We start from the raw sequence: 19,505 nt of genomic DNA on the forward strand, positions 1-19,505 counted from the left end.
CACCGGGCCCGGACCGGGCAGCGACACGTGGGATCGGCCCCCGCCTTTTCCGGGGCGGCTCCGCCTCTTCCCGGTGCCACTGGCCCCGCCCGTTCCGGTGGTGGCGCCGGCACCATGGGGGTCACCTGGTGAGCGCGGGGGGCTCCGGGACGGGCTCCGGGGTGGGGGGGAAGGCACCGGGATAGACGCCTGGAATGGGGGCGGCACCGGGAAGGGCTCCTGGAATGAGGGGGTGGAACCGGGAAGGACTCCTGGAATGGGGGGTGGAACCGGGATAGACTCCTGGAATGGGGGGTGGAACCGGGAAGGGCTCCTGGAATGGGGGGTGGAACCGGGATAGACTCCTGGAATGGGGGGCGGAACCGGGAAGGGCTCCTGGAATGGGGGGGGCGGACCCGGGCGGGCTCCCGGCGCGGACAGCCCCGGGGACACGGGGAGAATCTCCGGATGGAGGATGCGGAGCAGTCCCGGGGGCGCGGCCGGCGGTGTCCCGGTGGGTCCGTGACCCGCGGTCGGTGTCGCAGCGTGTCGCAGGTGCCGGTGGCCGAGGGCAAGAGCGTGCAGCAGACGGTGGAGCTGCTGGCGCGGCGGCTGGAGGCGCTGGGCGCGGACAAGCAGGGGACGTTCGGCGTGGACTGCGAGACCTATCACACCGCGGCCACCCTCGGCACACAGGGTCAGCAGGGCCGGGGGGCAGCGCGCAGCCCTTCTCCAAACTCCTCTTTTCCATCCCGTCCTTTTCCTCCTCCTCTTTCTCTCCCTTCCCTCCCTCTCCTTCTGCACCTTCCCTGGAGGCGCCTGGATCTGATGCTGGTTGATGATTTAGGGGTTGAGGAGTTACAGTGGCAGTGCTGGGCTGAGGGTTGGACTGGCTGATCTTGAAGGTCTCTTCCAACTTCCATTAGTCTGTGATTCTACAGTTCCTTCTTTCCTTTCCCCTTTCTCCTTTTCCCTGTCTTTTTTCCCCTTTTCCCTTCCCCTCTTCCCCTCCTTTTTTCCCTTTCCTTTTCCCTTCTCCCTCCTCCCCTGGCTCCCCACATCCCTTCCAGGCACTGATGTGAGCCCACACAGCCCCAGCTCTGCTGAGCCGTTGTTTCCCAGCCAGACCCATTGGAATCTTCCAGAGCAGCTTTTTCCTGCTTTTTTTGGCAGCTGGAACAGAGGCCGAGCCCAGGCTCCCTCCGGGCAGTGGGTGGGAGGTGGGTGCTCCTGGGGTTCTCCTTTCACCTCACCCTGAGCCGTGCTGATGTTTTATCCCGGTGCTGCCGAGGATTTCTTTTTCCCTATAAATTTCCAGAAGGAAATCCAAGCTCTTCCCTGAATGGATACCATAATAAACACGTGAGGATCCAGAATTAAAGCAAGGAGGACAAGAGTGTTGCCCTGATTTTTAAAAGTGTTCAGTTTTCTTTTATAGTTCTTTTGAAAGTCTTAAAGTTCTCATGAAACTTCTTCAGCCTTCTGATCTGTTTGCGTATTTCCACTGGAGTTCTCAGGCACCGTTCATGTAAATAATGATTGGTTTGCATTCTTCTTTGTGGGAGGAGAGAATTGATGGACTGTTGGATTGACTAGCGTAGCTGGAGAGGTGGTAATTCCATGCTCCAATCCACGGTCACCTCTGGAATTCTATAAATACCAGATACTCAGATAAAACGCTCTCTTTTTTAACCTTCGTTTGTGTACTTGCTTCGTGTCCAGTAGCGACACAAGAGGCAGGAAGAGGAGCTGCTTGAGGGCAGGAATTTGGTTTTCCAGCCCGGCTGCCTCGCTGTCATTCCAGGGCAGACAGGGAAGCTGATGTACGTCATGCACAACTCCGAGTACCCCCTGAGCTGCTTCGCCCTCTTCGAGAACGGGCCCTGCCTCGTGGCCGACGCCAACTTTGACACCCTCATGGTGAAGCTCAAGGGCTTCTTCCAGAACGCCAAGGCCAACAAGATCGAGAGCCGCGGCACCCGCTACCAGTACTGCGACTTCCTGGTGAAGCTGGGCACGGTCACCATGGGCCCCAGCGCCAGGGGCATCTCCGTGGAGGTGAGAGCCCTTTGGGAAGGGTGGGGAACGCCTGGAAAGGCAGGGGAATGCCGTGGGAGAAGCTGGAGAAGGAAGGTTTAGGGGTGATCTAACTGAGGGTGTCTGCAGCGAGCCGACAGGGAAGATGGAGAGAGATGATTTAGTTACAAGGGCCTGGAGTTCCAGGAAAAGTGGGAATGGTTTCACACTGCCAGAGGGCAGGGGTAGATGGGATGTTGGGAAGAAATTCTTCCCTGTGAGGGTGGGAAGACCCTGGAATAGATGTCCCACAGAAGCTGTGGCTGCCCCTGGATTCCTGGAAGTGTCCAAGGCCAGGCTGACACTGGGACTTGGAGCAGCCTGGGACGGTGGGAGGTGTCCCTGCCCTGGATGAGCTTTAAGGTCCCTTTCCCCAGACCATTCCATTATTCTGTAATTCCCTGTCCTCTCTGTGTCTCAATCATGTTGCTGGTGCAGCAGGCAGGTTTGGATCTCCTCTCCCAAGGTTTAATCCTTGGTGCTCCAGGGCTGTCCCTGCAGGAATGCCATCCTGATAAAAAGCTGATTAAATTCCAGCTGCACAACACCAGCACCATCTCTCAGGTTAATCAGCATGGTCAAGGGGATAAAACAACCTCTCCAGAGCTGATTTGGGGCTTGCTGTCCTTCCCTTTGCATTTTACCTTCCCTTCCCTTTGGAAAGGGTCTCTTGCATGTTCCCAGCACGTCCTGTGTGGTTTATATTTACCCATCCTTGTTAGATGCTGAATATTTTGAGATGTTTCCATGAAAAGCCTTCCCTGCAGGGAGGCTCCAGGGCTGTGGGGATGAGTTCCCAGGTGGAATTCTGTCCTTCCTGCCAGCTCCAGGGCTGGAGGATGAGTTCCCAGGTGGAATTCTGCCCCTCTCACCAGCTCCAGGGCTCTGGGGTGTGTTCCCAGGTGGAATTCTGCCCCTCTCACCAGCTCCAGGGCTATGGGGATGTATTCCCAGGTGGAATTCTGTCCTTCCTGTCAGTTCCAGGGCTGGAGGATGTGTTCCCAGGTGGAATCTGCTCCTATCACCAGCTCCAGGGCTCTGGCTGTGTTCCCAGGCGCAATTGTGCCCCTGCCACCAGCTCCAGGGCTGTTTCCCAGATGGAATTCTGCCCCTCTGACCAGCTCCAGGGCTCTGGGCTGTGTTCCCAGGTGGAATTCTGCCCCTCTCACCAGCTCCAGGGCTCTGTGGTGTGTTCCCAGGTGGAATTCTGCCCCTCTCACCAGCTCCAGGGCTGTGGGGATGAGTTCCCAGGTGGAATTCTGCCCCTCTCACCAGCTCCAGGGCTCTGGGCTGTGTTCCCAGGTGGAATACTGTCCTTCCTGGCAGCTCAAGGCTATGGGGATGCATTCCCAGGTGGAATACTGCCCCTGTGTGATCGCCAACGACTGCTGGAACCTGCTGATGGAGTTCATGCAGAGCTTCATGGGCAGCCACACGCCCGGGATCCCGTCGGTGTTCGGCTCCAAGCACGACAGCACCTACAGCCCCGGGGACACCATGGTGCAGTACATGGAGCTCTTCAACAAGATCCGCAAGCAGCAGCAGGTGCCCGTGGCTGGCATCAGGTGAAGAGGATCCCTGGAGCTCCTGAGTGCATCCTGATCCTGGCTGGAGCAGGAGTCCCTCTGGATCCCCTGGAGCTCCTGACTGCACCCTGGCTGGAGCAGGAGTCCCTCCAGATCCCCTGGAGCTCCTGACTGCATCCTGATCCTGGCTGGAGCAGGAGTTCTTCCAGATCCCCTGGAGCTCCTGACTGCATCCTGGCTGGAGCAGGAGTCCCTCCGGATCCCCTGGAACTCCTGACTGCATCCTGGCTGGAGCAGGAGTCTCTCCGGATCCCCTGGAGCTCCTGACTGCATCCTGGCTGGAGCAGGAGTCTCTCCGGATCCCCTGGAGCTCCTGAGTGCATCCTGATCCTGGCTGGAGCAGGAGTCTCTCCGGATCCCCTGGAGCTCCTGACTGCATCCTGATCCTGGCTGGAGCAGGAGTCTCTCCAGATCCCCTGGAGCTCCTGACTGCATCCTGATCCTGGCTGGAGCAGGAGTCTCTCCGGATCCCCTGGAGCTCCTGACTGCATCCTGGCTGGAGCAGGAGTCTCTCCGGATCCCCTGGAGCTCCTGACTGCATCCTGATCCTGGCTGGAGCAGGAGTCCCTCCAAAATGTGGCACAGGAGGCAGCCCCAGGAGTTTTTCCTTCTGGATTTTTCCCGTTTCAAAGCTTTGCTGTGTTTAATTCTGGGTGTCCTCCACGGTTTGGGATTGTTGGATCCATTGGTTGTGTGGGTTTTTTTGGACAGTGTTTCATGCAGGGAAATGCTGTTTATCCACAGGGAAAAGAGAAATTCCAGCCAAAAGCAAAGGCAGAGCTTCTGAGACTACAGAAATCTCTTAAATTTATATTTTTTTTATATCCACAGCGGTGTTTTGTTGTATTTCATCCCCAATAAAAGGCTGGGTTTTGTGAGGAGGGTTGTGCTGGTTTCTGTTGTTTATTTCCAGTCTTCTCTTGGATTTGCTTCAAGACCTTTATGCCCCCAAAGCAAACATTTCCCTGTGAAAAAAATCCAGGAATTCTCTAATTTCCCTCTTCCTGGCACGTTCTTACCTTGCCTTCATCCTCTGTAGCTGATGGGAATGTCAAAATCTGCCTCTCAATGAAGGCTCTGGATAAATTAAAAAATAAAATAAATAAGCCTGGCAGGAGCTTTGTCTGGCACTGAGAGAATTCCAGCTGCTTTATCCAGTTGTTTTTAAGGTAGATAATAAATATCCCGTCCCTGCACAGCATTTGAGAAATCCTGATGGCTTCACATTCAATGGAATAAGGAAGGATTTGGGCAATAGAAGCCAAAAATTCTTTGTAAGACATAATGATATCACTTCCATATATTTTTTCTTTCATATTCCTGGGAAGGCATCATCATTCCAGAAAAAATATTGTTGGTTCCTTGCCCATACGAGTCTGAAGAGCAAAGAAAACAGAAATAATTTGTCTTAAACAGTTTTTTTTATATGAAGCAAGAAGAAAAAAAAAAAAACAGCTGATTTGTGGCTTGATTTTCTGGCTGAGAATATTTTGTTGTTTTTTATAAATATGATGCTCTATTGTTTATACTTGCAAACCTAATTAATGCTAGAGTGCTCAGAGCTTTTAGTTGTGAGGATTTAATAAATTTAATCAGCACAGGGCCCAGAAAGAGGTGGTTCACGAGCCATAAGAAATTCCAACATGCTGAATACACTGATTTTTTTTGCAGCTTTTAGCCCCAGGTTCATGACTTGTGTGGGACTGTTCAGTGGTGGAAATTCACTGTCGTTCCATGCAGTTAAACTGGGAAAACTTAGGGAAACAAACTAGGATTTATAGGGATGGTTATCCCTGTCCTGTTTCCCATTAAAAGCCTTAAGGTTAAAAAAAAACCAAACCAAAAACAACCCAAAAAACAAAACCCCCTGTTAATGAGCAGATTAGTCATGGTGAATGTTGGTAATGCTTTGTTAATTCCCGAGGCTGCTCCGTAACCAGAGAAGGCAAAACTCTGCTCGTGTGCCTAAAAACCATGGAAGTGTGTGCTGGAATCCCTGGGGATCCCTGGGGTTTTATTAATTCATTCTGCTGCTCCTGCAGTTCCAAAAAGGGACCCCTGGAGCCACGTTCTGCCTTTAATTAACCCCTTGACGTCAGTGGGTTTCCAGAGAATGAGGATGAGGAGGATTTAGTCCTTTATGTCCCAGCAAAGCCTTTTGCTGCTTTCTGGAAATGAGGGAATCAGCTGCTTCTTTCACTCCCTTAATGGCCAAAATTACTCTTTTTCCCTGAAAAAAAATCTTCATTTTGGCTGTCAAATCCCAGTTTGGAAGGACAATCCCAGTTTGGAAGGTTGGTTGTTTTCTCAGGAGTAGAGGTGGCCACGCTGAGATCCTGCTCCATTGTGGATCCTTTTTTTTTTTTCTGCTTCTGCACTTCTCAAAATCTCTATCAGTGTTGTTTCATTCCCTAAACTGGGAATGAAATTCATTCCCAAGAGGGATTTTGGGAATGGAGGCCTCACCCTTGCATGGTTTATTATTTTTATTTATTTATACGGGTGATGTTATCCGGATCACAAGTGCTTCGGTGGCAGAGCCAGTCCCAAATCTCTCTGCCACCCCAGGGGACTTTTGGAGCTTTTGTTCTGTTCTTGTGCTGTGGCATTTTTTTTTTAAGCTCACAAAGAGAGTGAGGATCGTTCCCCTCCAATTTTAATTGTTAGACGCTGCAGGCTCCTTGCCAGCCTGGATTTCTGTGCAGGCACAGGGTCAAAGCGGGCCAGGCGCTGGTGCCACCATCGCCTCGGCGTCCCTGTCACCTCAGGGGCCATGTGGGGTGTGACCCCATCATCTCAGAGCCCCCACCTCAGGTTCTGCGTCGCCTCATGGTCCCCACAGCCCCCCCTGGACCCTTCCCATTGCCTCAGGGATCATTGGGGTGTCCCCTCACCGCCTCAGAGACCCTTTGGGGTGTCCCCCCGTCACCTCTCAGACCCTTTAGGGTGTCCCCCCATCACCTCAGAGCCCCATTCTTGATCCCCCATTAACTGAGGGACCCTTTGGGGTGTTCCCCCATCACCTGAGGGTCTTCATCACCTCAGAGCCCCCATAGCCCCTCCTTGATCCCCCATTACCTGAGGGACCCTTTGGGGTGTCCCCCCATCACCTCAGAGCCCCATTCTTGATCCCCCATTAACTGAGGGACCCTTTGGGGTGTCCCCCCATCACCTCAGAGCCCCCATGGCCCCTACTTGATCCCCCATCACCTCTCAGACCCTTTGGGGTGTCCCCCCCATCACCTCAAAGCCCCATCCTTGATCCCCCATTACCTGAGGGACCCTTTGGGGTGTTCCCTCATCACCTGAGGGTCTTCATCACCTCAGAGCCCCCAGGGCCCCTCCTTGATCCCCCATCACCTCAGAAACCCTTTGGGGTGTCCCCCCCCATCACCTCAGAGCCCCCTCCTTGATCCCCCATCACCTGAGGGACCCTTTGGGGTGTCCCCCCCGTCACCTGAGGGTCTCCATCACCTCAGAGTCCCCACACCCCCCTCCATCGTCTCCCCGTCACTTTGGGGCTCCCCCTCAGGGTCTTCATCACCTCAGAACCTCCTCCTTGCCCACCCCCATCACCTCAGGGACCCTTTGGGGTGTCCCCCCAATCCCCTCAGCGTCTTCATCACCTCAGAACTCCCTTGTCCCTCCCCGGGTGCCCCCTCATCGCCTCAGGATCTCCATCTCAAGGCATCCATCACCTCAAAGCCCTCACAGCCCCTCATCACCTCAGGGACCCCTGTGGGGCGCGCCCCCTCCGTCACCTCAGCACCCCCATCACCTCAGGGCCCCCGTGGGGCACCTCCCACCCCACCCCACCCCCTCGGGGGCCCCCGCGCCGCCCCTTTAAGAGCCTCTTTGTCTCCGCGACACCCTTATTTACCCTCCCGTGCCTCAACCGAACTTCGGCCCCGCGATTCACAAAGCCCGGTACGTCACGGGCGGGGGCGGGACTCGAACCCGCGCCGGCCCGCCCCCCCCGGCGCCCATTGAACAGCGCCCCCTGCCGGCTGCGCAGACAGCGTACGCCCCGACACCGCTCTGCCCGCCGCGGCGTACGCTACGCCAGCGGGGGCGCGTACGCTACGCAAGCAGCGCAAACACCCGCGGTCTTAGCCTGTGCGCCGCGCTACGCAATCGGCGTAAGCGGCGGAGAGGGAGGCGGGTGTTGGCGTTGAGTGACGCGCGCTCCAGCCAATGGAAAGGCGGGGCGGGGCGCGGCGGCCAATGGGCGGGGAGGGGGGCGTGGCCGGCCGGGGCGTCTCGCGCTGGGTGACAGCTCGCGCGTGCTGGTGATGGCGGTAAATAAAGGGGACCGGGGGGGGGGGGGGGAGAGAGGGACGGGGGGGGGACACACACGGGACGCGACCCCTCCTGAGGACAGAGAGGGACACAGGGCTGGGGGGATATGGGCGCTGAAGAGGAGGAGGAGGAGAGGAGAGGAGGGGTCTTTGCTGCTCCCCCCCCCTCAAAGCGACACCCCCCTTCCTCCTCCGCGGTGCGGCTGTGGGGCTGAGGCGGACCCCGCTGCCCTCCCCCCCTCACCCACGGCCGGGGTCGCCGCCTTTGTGTGCGGGCGGGACCCCCGCGCCGGGCTCGGCGGCTCCGCAACTTTGCCTTTGTTGAGGGAACATCCTCCCCTCTCCACGTTCCTTCCCCCCCCCCCCCGCCTCCTCATCCTCGGGATCCGCTCCCCCGACTCCCCTTTATGCTCCCCTTCCTAAAATCCCCCCAAATCCCTTTCCACCTCCTCCTTCCCGGGACCCTCTCCCCCTTCCCCGGGACCGTGAGGGGGTGCTGAGGCTTTGCTGGGAGGAGGGGTAAAAAAAAAAAAAAAAAAACCAAACCTTAAAAAACTCCCTTTAAACCTCCGTGCTGAGCTGGAACGGGGAAAGGGCACGAAAACGGGGAAATTCGGTGCGGATTTGTGTTTATTTAGGGAAAAAAAAAAAACAACCCTAAAAATCCGTGCGTTTGTGTCCCCAAGAGGGGGGAAAAGCTGAACTTGATCCGTGGGAGGGCTTGGGGTCAGCTCCAGGCAGCAAAACCGCTCCAAAATCCCCCTTTTTAATCCTCCAAGGGGGTCCCCCCTTGCCACGAGGGCTCCCGGAGCCACGGGAATCACGGATCCGGGATAACCGAGCCCTTAAAAACAGGAATCCAGCGCTGGAAAAGCTGCTAATTTTAGGGGAAAATCGCTCTTTAATCGCTTTAGGCGCAGGGAACGAGCCTGATCCTTGTGTCAAGACAGCTGCAGGTCGAACGGCGTGGGGAAAGCATCCCGTTATCCCGGAATGCTGAAGCTGGGAGAGCGGGAAGTTGTCTTTACTTCGCGGAGTTCTTCGCTGCACTTTTTAGTCAGGGAGGGATGCCTGGAGTGGCTGGGCTCGCCTGGTGTGAAACAGATGCAAAATTTGGTCCTTTCACGCTCCGCTGCTGCCTCGGGGAAAAACGCTGGGGGGAAAAGATGCTCCTGGAGCCCCGGGAAGGAGGTGGCGATTCCAGGGAAAAGGGATGGATTTCAGCGGGAATTTTTCAGGCGTTCTTGTGAGGAAGAAAGGCAGAAACCAGCGGATTCAAAGGGTTGATTTGTGGGGTTGGAAGCACAAAATGAAGTGTTGTGGAAGGCGGGGGGCTGAGAGCTGAGCTGCAGCTGAGGAAACGTGGCTGGGATGTGGAAATGAGGATGGGAGAAAGAGCTGGAGGATGAGAGGGGATAAACTAGTGGAATTGTGAATTAAAAACTCCCCGTGGATGCGAGCAGTGTGGATTAAACTTGGATTAAATGAGTCGTGCTGTAAAATGTTAGGAGCTGACCCGTGTGGAATTTTCACCAAAATTTGGCTGCTCTGCCTTGGGCAGCTGCCCTGGGGAGGCTCCTGTGGTTTATGCAGGGTCAGAGAGGTCGGGTGATATTTAAAAACCCAAAAAGGAGAAGGCAACAAAAGCGTTTGGGGTTTTATTTGGTGTTTTTAATTGCCTTGAGAACGGGCTGGGTGCAGATATTTGGGAGTCATGTGCCAAGCGTGAGCAGCATTTGATGTCTCCGAGCTTTCAGCAAACCATAAATGTTCATTTATCCCTCCCCTGATCATTCTCGAGCTGACTCCAAGTGGGAAAGGGTGTTTTGAAGTTGGCAGATTTTTTTGCCAGCGTGGAATAATTCCGGGTTTTGTGCAAGCTGGGTGGGTTACAAGAGAATTCTGCTTGTTCAGGAGCAAGGCTTGGACAATAGTCACACATGCAACGGGTTAGGGGCTAGAAAAGAGCCAAAAAAGCCCAAACTGGGGAATTTTTTTTTGGCTGTTGTGTGGCCAAGGATTGTTAGGAAGGAATCTCTTGCTGCAATTCCTGCTCCGTGTGGTCCAAGGCTTGTGAGGATGGAGAAATTTGGGACCAGCCTCGTGTTCTGGGGCTGGTTTGAGTCAGGAAGGGAGTGCTGACAATTGCTCAGTGAGGACAGAAAAAAGCACATTCAGGTTCTGGGTGTCTTTTTTGGGTTTTTTGGGGGGTTTTTTTTGGGTTTTTTTTTTTTTTTTTCAGAGGGTTTCTTGTGGCTGCTGCAGCTCTGCCCACATCACACGCTGCAGGTTGTTTTCCTCAGCTCTAAAACGCACTCACTTGTTAATTATTATTTTTAAGCAGCCCTGTGTTGTCTCAGCACCTCCGAGCACGTGACAAGAAGCACTTACTCAGCACCAAAAGTGGTTTATTCAGAATGAAGGACTGAAAATGTCTTTTAGATCCTGTTTTTCTTGGCCTTTTTTTTTTTTTTTTTTGTTCCCTTCCTTAACAGTTTTTATACTGAAATGCCACAGGGCTTCTGTTGGGACTCGTAAAATGAAATTTAGTGTTTTCTCAGCCCTCGGAAGATGTTAATGGATTGATTTAGAACAGTTAACAAATGGAAATACTTCAAAATAATACAAAATTCTAAAAAATACTGCAAAATTCAGCTTCTAGTGCCTAAGTGTGGATTCCTTCCTGAGTGTTTTTAGCTTTGGGGAAGTGTGAAAGGTTTTCTGACGTTGGCCCTAGCTCTGAGGCAAAACAAAACTGAGGGGTTTGGTTTAAAATGGTTATAAATAAACAAAGAAATAATAAATAAATTGTCTGACAACTTTGCCAGTAACTGGGAGCTGTGGTTGAGGTCAGGAGGAATGGGAAGATGGGGTTGTTTCAGAGGTCTCCCCTCCAACCCTTTATTTTCTGCCAGAATCCTCTCCGGTGAGAACGGGAACTTTTCTCACTTAGTTCAACAACATTTGTGGTTTTCAGCTTGAATATTTCATCAAGGGTTGGGTTTGTTGCTGGGGGTTTTTATTTTTTCCCCATTTGGGGAATGAAACCTTGGGAGTTGGTTTTTTATCTCAGCAACCTGATATTCATAAAACCCTTCACCCTTCTCAAACTCCTCACCTTTCCCAAAATCCTCACCTTTCCCAAACCCCTTCACCCTTCCCAAAATCCTCACCCTTCCCAAACCCCTTCACCCTTCCCAAACCCCTTCACCCTTCCCAAACCCCTTCACCTTTCCCAAACCCCTTCACCTTTCCCAAAATCCTCACCTTTCCCAAAATCCTCACCTTTCCCAAACCCCTTCACCCTTCCCAAACCCCTTCACCCTTCCCAAACTCCTTCACCCTTCCCAAAATCCTCACCCTTCCCCAACCCCTTCACCCTTCCCAAACTCCTTCACCCTTCCCAAACTCCTTCACCCTTCCCAAACTCCTTCACCCTTCCCAAACCCCTTCACCCTTCCCAAACTCCTTCACCCTTCCCAAAATCCTCACCCTTCCCCAACCCCTTCACCCTTCCCAAACCCCTTCACCCTTCCCAAACCCCTTCACCCCAGACTCTTGTCTAGAAAAAAGCCCCCCTTGAATTCCAGTGAAAGAAGGAGGTCCCTCATTAGTGTGAAACCCTTAATGAGTCTTTGCTCCTAAGGAAGCTGAGCAAATCCAAATTGTTGAACAGAAATGATTTAAAAATCCCGTTCAGAGCTGAGAATATCTCGGTTGCTGGTTGATGCTTCCCTGTGTGCCCACAAACGCTCTTCACTTTGGGGTTTGGGGAGATTTTAGCTCGAGGATGGATCAGGTGAGGCTTTTGTGGCTCAGGAGCCAGGGAATTCCAGCACAGAGCAGCCAGAGCACCCCATGAAAACAAAACAGATTCAAAAGGAGAGGAGGTAAACCTGGAGGTGAGCTTCTGCCTTTTGCCAGTGTCTTTGGGATGGGATTTCAGGTGAACTAAAGCTGATTATTTGTCTATTTGCTGTCATTGATATCCTGGTGCACTGAGGAAAATTCAGATTAAAACCCACTGTTCTGCTGGCTGCGAAAGGGAAAAAAAAAATCCCTTCTTGCAACAGCGTTAAGGAGTGTCTGTAGTAGGCAGGAAAGAACACAAAGCTGCCAAGTTTATATATTTTTCCTAATTGTTGTTAATGAGCTTTTAGCTTGCAAGATGATAATGAGGAGGGCTTGAGCTGTGGCACCTCCAGTTGGTGACAAATCAGCTGAAATCCCTCAGAAAACAGCAAATTGTTGGGGACCTACCTTGAGATTTTTTTTTTTTTTTTTGAAAAGAACACTGGCTAGGTGAGTTCCTTTAATTAGCTAATTATGCTGTAATTCACTGAGAAGTCTGGCTTTGCTGAGGAAGTAAAAAAAAAAAAAAAAAAATATGTGAAAAGCAGGAGCTTTTCTTGTTCCTCCCCACGGCGCTCGCACTTCTGGGCTCTGTAATTCAGCTTTCAGCTGCTTTTCCAAATGGAGACAGAGAGCTGCAATCCAGGGATGTGACAGCTCCAAGTTCCTCTGAAATGTGTCTTGTGTAACGTGTCAGTCGTGACAAATGCACTGTTTAAAGAAAGATTCTGACTGAGGAGGTGGTTTTTTTTGGGTTTTTTTTTTTTTTTTTTTTTGCAGCAGCAGTTTTAGGGAGTTTGCTGACTGAAATGCCAAAAGGAAAAAAAAAAAAAAAAAGCACATCCTCCAGCACGGGAATTCCCCACAAGGCTGGAATTTCTAAATAATATCGATTTTGAAGGAAATAATTGTTTGGGGAGGGGTGTAAACCACAAAAACTTTCACACTCAACCTCTAACCATGTGAGAAAAAAATCCCAAACCTTTTTTCCTCCCCTCTGTGAGTGCAGCCAGGGATGCTCTTTGAGTTTTTTTTTTTTTTTTTTCAAAACACCAATTTACTGCAGCAAAGCTTGGGTGCATTTCTGCCCTTTTCAGGGCAAACCATGGAAGATCAAGGCAAGAGTTGTGTGCCACAGCTGTGGCCCTGCATTGAGCCGTTCTGTAGGGGATCAGCTGAGCTGATCCCATCCCTTATTCCCTGGAAAAAATCAAATCCATCCCCTCCAGGAGCAGCGCTGCCTTGGCATCGCATTTTCCCGCTCGCTTGCAGTGGGAGGCTTGAGATTTTTAGATTTGATGAAGAAATGCTGTCCTTTAATTGCACTCTGCCCCTCTCTGCCAGGCTTTGAAAAGCCTCCCAGGACAATTGGAGGGTTTGGGGTTGAAATAAAAGCGGTGTGGAAAGAGCTGGGCAGGGCAGGGTGAGGAAATGATAAGTGGATTTTAGCTGGAAATCCTAAAAGTGTCTTGAGGGGAGCACTGCCTTGGGGCTTTCTTCCCAATTTTTGTTTTCCTGAAATCCTAAAAGTGTCCTGAGAGGAGCACTGGGTGCTGCCTTGGGGCCTTTATTCCCAATTTTTTTCCCTGAAATCCTAAAAGTGTCCTGAGGGGATCACTGGGTGCTGCCTTGGGGCCTTTATTCCCAATTTTTTTCCCTGAAATCCTAAAAGTGTCCTGAGGGGAGCACTGGGTGCTGCCTTGGGGGCTCTTTTCCCAATTTTTTTCCCTGAAATCCTAAAAGTGTCTTGAGAGGATCACTGGGTGCTCCTTGGGGGCTTTATTCCCAATTTTTGTTTTCCTGAAATCCTAAAAGTGTCCTGAGGGGATCACTGGGTGCTGCCTTGAGGCCTTTATTCCCTTTTTTTTTTGTTTTCCTGAAATCCTAAAGGTGTCCTGAGAGGAGTGCTGCCTTGGAGGCTCTTTTCCCAATTTTTTTCCCTGAAATCCTAAAAGTGTCCTGAGGGGAGCACTGGGTGCTGCCTTGGGGCCTTTATTCCCAGTTTTTTTTTCCTAACAGGGATGGGTGTCTGTGAGCCTGACTCCATTCCAGTAATTCTGACAAAACTGGGAACGTTTTGTATTTTGTGATTTATTTTTTTTTGGTATTAAATCACAGAATCCCAGAATGGTTTGAGTTTGGGGGGGGACACACCTTTTTCCCCATTCCAGCTTTTTCCTGGTGCTGGAATTGACTTTATCCAGGAATTTCAGCTGGTTTAGAGCTGCACCTTGTGCTGCAGGTTAAATAACAAGCACTGTGTGTATGAAGGAAATGTTGTTTTTGGCTGACTCCTACCTCTTATTATTATGATAATGATAATTGTGATAATGATATGATAATGATAATTATGATAATGATAATGATAAACCCCAATTCTCTATTGGGGTCCACCAGAACCAAATCATTTCTTCATGCACTGAACTTCAGCAAATAAAATTGGGCATGGAAACCTCCCCCCCTTCTCAGATGTAACTCATGGCATGAGGAATTCTTGGGTTTTACAGAATAATTTTCTTTGCATTTGTAGTCACAGTGGGGATTTCTCAGGTCCTGGCTGCAGGGAGGGGTGTAAGGCTCGAGTGACACAAACCCAGGGCTATATTTTAATAATAAGGGTATTTATTTGTGTGTGTTGGTGGAACTGAACAGCACAGTCTGATTTTGGATGTTTAAGGGCTTTTCAAGTGAGAAATGAAACAATTCAGCCGTTGTGCCTGGCTCAAAGCGCTGCTTTAAGATAAATTTAATGAAGTTTGGGCTGTGCCATTTAAAAACCCCTTGATTTGGGGTGAGGGGGGCTCCATCCTGGATTTCAGCATCCAGTCCCCTCCCACGGCAGCTACAGGTGGGGTTCTTTTTATTCTTGACATTCCACTTGGTGGCTGCTGCTTCTGGTGGCAGGGACATTGCTGGTGTCATATTTGGAATATTTCATGTTGCATTTAAGAGCAAACTGTCTTTAAATGTCTGCTGGTTGCTGGACAGAAATCAGAAATCAGGATTTGGACTTCCAGGATTTTTGTGGGTCTTCTCCAGCTCAGGATATTTTGTGATTCTGTGATTTTTTTTGTGGCTTTCTGCAGCTGGAGGAGAATATTGGCAATATCGTGTGGGAAGAGGAGGTTGATGTGTGAGGAGAACAAAGTGGGGGTTATGTCCTTTAAAACCACACAAGCACAAAAAACATGGTTTAATTTTAAGGATAAACATTGTAGATTTAGAAGAAAATGGCATTAATTATGCTGAAAAAATGCCATTATTAGAATGGCATTAATTATGCTGAAAAAAAATCCATGCAAAACTCTGTTATTCTTAAAAAAAAAAAAAAAAAAAACTGAAATCAGCTGTTTATTGCCTGGAGTTGTGAGAAAGAGCCCTGAGCTTGGATTTAATGATGTTTAATCATTCTTTCAAAAACACAAAAGAGGCACTAAAAGCTGTTGAGCTGAGCTAGGAAGAACTAATAGCTATAACTCAGATTCAAAAGTGATTTATTTCCAGAGGTAAATCCCTAATCCGACCAGTCAGGAGTTAATCTGTCATCAGACTGAGACTAGAAGCAAATCTATTTAACTAAGAATAGTTAATTCACCTGAAGCAGAGCAGGGATGAAGATCCTGCTCACCAGAGGATGAGATATTTTATTTCCTCCAATATTTTATTTGGAAGAAATAGAAATATTCATGATGGAGAGTGGGAACAACAAGTGGCTTTCAAAGAGGGGAGGGGGAGAAAAAAAAAAAATCTCCTTTGGAATTTGTTGTGCTCTTGTCCTGCACTTCCTCTGCTGCTTTGGGTAATGTGGAGATGGGTCAGAATAAGGAAGGAAATATCCTGTTTATCCTAAAATTGGAAGGGTTTAGGAACAGCTTTTTGTGGCCTCAAACCCAAATTCACCTCTCCCTCTTTACTCCCCTTGTCCTGTTGTTGTTTCATCTCAGGACAAATTGAAGGGATGAACTTTAACCTCGTGGGAGGATAATTTATTAAAATAACAGATGCTGCAGGACGGGGCCTGGCTCGAGCTGCAGTTCTTAAGGGAGATTTAACAACCTGAGAGTTCACAAATCGGGGTCCTGCTTCCGACCTCGGCTTGTGGGCAGGACAGAGGCACCACTCACATCCTGCAGGTCAGAAATAAAAAAGGATTTCAGCTGGAGCACGATTCCTAATATGCAAATCAGGAGTGAAAGGTACATTTGTGCGAGAGAAAATCTTCCTTTTCTACCAAAAAACAGAGGCACAAACCTCGGCCGAGGCTGGGGCTGAAAAGACGAATTTGAGTTTTGTTTTATTTGTAACAAATTTAGTTTTATTTACTTCAGATCTCTGTCTGGCCACTGAGGAAGAGCAGGGATTGCTGCACGGATTGGCTTTTCCCAGCACAAGCCAGGCCCAGCAGCTGAGCAGGGGAAGAGGATGTGTAAATCCTTTAATTCTTTGTTGGCAAGAAAACACAGAAGCCCTTGGTGGAGCCCCAGGGTCCAAGTGGAGGGCTCAGAGATTTTCTATTTCCAGAGCTGGGCACGCAGCAGCACTCTCCATGTGGGAATGTGGGAATTCTTATGGATCCTCTACAGAAATCCCACTGAGCACCTTGGGGTTTGCTGGGCAGACAAATCAAACACCAAAACCCTCTCTGCGCTTGGATAAATCAGATAAATGGCTGTGATTGACTCATTTTTACCCATTTATAAAACCCACAGAAAAATTTCTGCTGTTGTAAAACCCAGGGAAAATCTTCTGCTGTTACAAAACCCACTGAAAAAAAAATCTGCTGTCCTGCCTCACTCATTTGGGGTTAAAATCCCCAAATAATTGATTGGCAAAGCAAATGATGGAGAGGGCTGTGAAAACCCATTTATAAAACCCACAGAAAATCTTCTGCTGTTACAAATTCTGAAAATTCTGCTGTCCTGCCTCACTCGTTTGGGGTTAAAAACCCCAAATAATTGATTGGCAAAGCAAATGATGGAGAGGGCTGTGAAAACCCATTTATAAAACCCACAGAAAATCTTCTGCTGTTACAAATTCTGAAAATTCTGCTGTCCTGCCTCACTTGTTTGGGGTTAAAAACCCCAAATAATTGATTGGCAAAGCAAATGATGGAGAGGGCTGTGAAAACCCATTTATAAAACCCACAGAAAATCTTCTGCTGTTACAAATTCTGAAAATTCTGCTGTCCTGCCTCACTCGTTTGGGGTTAAAAACCCCAAATAATTGATTGGCAAAGCAAATGATGGAGAGGGCTGTGAAAACCCATTTATAAAACCCACAGAAAATTTTCTGCTGTTGTAAAACCCAGAGAAAATCTTCTGCTGTTACAAATTCTGAAAATTCTGCTGTCCTGCCTCACTTGTTTGGGGTTAAAAACCCCAAATAATTGATTGGCAAAGCAAATGATGGAGAGGGCTGTGAAAACCCGGCGTTATTTTTGTCTTGGGATCCTGGAGGCTCCTTCCCTGCTCGGATTCCAGGCTGTGGAATTGTGCTCTCCTCTTTAATGCTCTTTTCTTCTGCCTGGGGAGAGAATCGGGCACAGCCTGCTGCTGCTGCTGGAGGTGGCTCTGCCACCTCGCTGTGACCACATCTACCTCCAGCCTGGGCTCCTTCCTAATCCAGCAGGGATTTCACCAGCCTGGAGCTGAGTTCTGTTCCAAAAAGAGCAGCAGAGGAGTCGCCAGAAGTCAGCCAGTGCTCGCTGCGTGCTCTTTGTGTCTGTCACAAAGGGATCCTGCCAGAGGCTGGGATTCCGCTGCTCCCGGATCCCTGCGGCAGCCAGGGCAGCCCGAGGTGCTGCAGCTGCCAAATCCCCTCCTCCCTGTGCCATGCAGGCCTTTGGGGCTCATCTCACCGAAATTCCCTGCAAATTTTAAGGGAGGATTTGGGAATGCTGAAGGTGCTCCTGAAGGGTCAGAATGTGACCAGCTCTGCCTTTGCAGTCATGGAATGGTTGGACCTGGAAAAGACCTTGAAGGTGATCGAGCCCAAAGCGATGCTGGGTTTTGTTGTGGTTGGGAAGCTGGATGGGATTGGAGTAGGATTTTCCCCGTGAAAAGGCTGATTTTTGGTATTTTGAATCCATAATCTGCGAACTGTTGCTGTCAACCTCAACTCTGGATGTGTTGTTTTCCTGATAAATGGGATGTGCTTAGTGGGATAATAATGGTTCAAGAGCGTGGGGAAAAGCAAAAAAAAAGCTTCCAGCAGGCTGGAAAATGCAGGGATTTGTGTGGCTGGCTGTGATTTAAAGGAATGATAAAAAAATGGGAATCTGAGGGAAGGCTGCTGATCTCTGCTCCTGCTTTGTCACTTGGGATGATTTGGTTTCACCTGTCCCTGGTTCATTATTCCCTGGGCAGTGGGAAGTGTGAAAGGAAGCAAAGATGCTGGGTTTGGTGTGAATCCCAACAGTTTAGGGATGGGGGACACAAAAAAAAAAGTGAATTTCCAACAGCTTTGGGGTCAGTGCTGCTGCTTTTGTGCCCTGAAAGCTCCTCTCCTGCCTGCTCTAACTGAGCTGTCCCAGGAGGGAAGTTTGGGTGAAAAACCTCAGGATTTGGGGCATCACCCTCTGCTCTTGTCACCCCTGTGGGCACAGAATTCTTTGGGAATTCCCAGGTTGTGCCAAGCTGGTTGTAAAGTGAAATTAGAACTTTTTCTCAGTCAGAATCAGCCCTCAGCCTGTTCTAATTCTTTTTCCTGCTCCAGGCTGGTAATTCCAATTGTGGGGTTTTGCTGTAATTGCTTCAGGCTTCTCCAGATGGAAGAGGCAGGGAATTCCAGCAGGGAATTGCAGCAGGGAATTGCTGGGAATTCCTTCCCTTTGGACAGGTCCAGGAGGACTGGAGTTGTTCAGGAATGCTGTGAATTGTTTTAATGCCCAGATCATCCTTCAGCTCCTGCTTCCCATCTTATTTACCCTTCCAAAAGCCATCCCAAAAATAAAACCTGGATGGAAAGAAAGGGGAGAAGAGATTTTAGAGAAATTAACTTTTAGAAAGCTGTGAACTATGGCATAAATAGCATTTGAACAATGCTTTTTAACACCCTGGGGCATTAAATAGAAATTCCCACGTTTTCAGGCTTCTGTAGGATGTGGATCTTGTTTGTTTGTTTTCAGTGACTCCAAGGAATGTAGAGACAATATTTCACCTGGAAATGGAGTTTTGAAGCTGAGGTCAAGAGGTGAAAATTAAAAATACAGCTGCCTGAGGTTTTAGTGTCACTTTTATTCATCTCTCCAATGAGAAACTGAGCTTGGCTCCATAGGAATATTCAAATTTCATCTTTAAAATACTTGAAATTTTAAAAACTTGAAACTCACGTGGCAGTGCAAGCACACAACAACTCATCCCTTTGTGGACTGAAGGATTTCACCTCCTCTTTGCCTTTTCCATGATTATTTCCAAACCCTGCTCCATTCCCAGGGATCTTCAGGCAGGAATGTGAATAGAAGACACATGTGCAGCCCTTTGTGTGGAGCTGGAATTCCAGCTCTTGGAAGAAGCCAAGGCTTTTGGTGGAGTCATAAATTTCCCTCCCAACCAACCCAAAAAGAGTTTGGTGCCTTTTCTGACTCCTTGGAATTCACCAGGAAAAGCAGAGGGAGGTGATTTTTTCCACCAGTTCCCCCCAAAAAAGGGCAGGGCTGGGTTATTTTATCCATTCCAGCCTTTAGGAATGGGAATATTTAATTCCCTTTTCACTG

General features: G+C 49.7%; 2 protein-coding genes across 7 annotated transcripts in view; both read left to right on the top strand.

Annotated features, from left to right (window-relative positions):
* The first annotated feature begins 36 nt into the window (after positions 1-36).
* Positions 37-4,519, top strand: MED20 (mediator complex subunit 20). Of its 3 annotated transcripts, XM_053963765.1 has the most exons (6): positions 37-128; positions 525-676; positions 1,784-2,037; positions 2,313-2,317; positions 3,300-3,357; positions 3,409-4,519. In XM_053963765.1, the coding sequence occupies exons 1-6, from the start codon at positions 115-117 to the stop codon at positions 3,622-3,624; spliced, it is 699 nt and encodes a 232-aa protein (XP_053819740.1). In that variant the 5' UTR covers positions 37-114; the 3' UTR covers positions 3,625-4,519. The 3 variants fall into 3 exon arrangements, with proteins under 3 accessions (XP_053819740.1, XP_053819739.1, XP_053819738.1); XM_053963764.1 differs by lacking the exons at positions 2,313-2,317; positions 3,300-3,357 and having other exon boundaries at positions 71-128; XM_053963763.1 differs by lacking the exons at positions 525-676; positions 2,313-2,317; positions 3,300-3,357 and having other exon boundaries at positions 110-128.
* Positions 4,520-7,877: 3,358 nt separating this feature from the next.
* USP49 (ubiquitin specific peptidase 49) overlaps positions 7,878-19,505 on the top strand; it is a 29,514-nt gene continuing 17,886 nt past the window's right edge. For all 4 annotated transcript variants that reach the window (XM_053964114.1, XM_053964116.1, XM_053964115.1 and 1 more), the window contains exon 1: positions 7,878-7,939. The gene's annotated coding sequence lies outside the window, so the exon portion shown is untranslated. The remainder of the gene's footprint in view (positions 7,940-19,505) is intronic.

This window comes from Vidua chalybeata, chromosome 24, assembly GCF_026979565.1.
Source record: "Vidua chalybeata isolate OUT-0048 chromosome 24, bVidCha1 merged haplotype, whole genome shotgun sequence".
NCBI classification, from domain to species: domain Eukaryota; kingdom Metazoa; phylum Chordata; class Aves; order Passeriformes; family Viduidae; genus Vidua; species Vidua chalybeata.

Excerpts from the sequence above, each read along its gene's own strand:
- MED20 (XM_053963765.1), top strand. Across the intron at positions 677-1,783 it reads GGCCACCCTCGGCACACAGG|GGCAGACAGGGAAGCTGATG; the intron begins GTCAGCAGGGCC and ends CTGTCATTCCAG. Across the intron at positions 3,358-3,408 it reads GCTCTGGGCTGTGTTCCCAG|GTGGAATACTGCCCCTGTGT; the intron begins GTGGAATACTGT and ends ATGCATTCCCAG.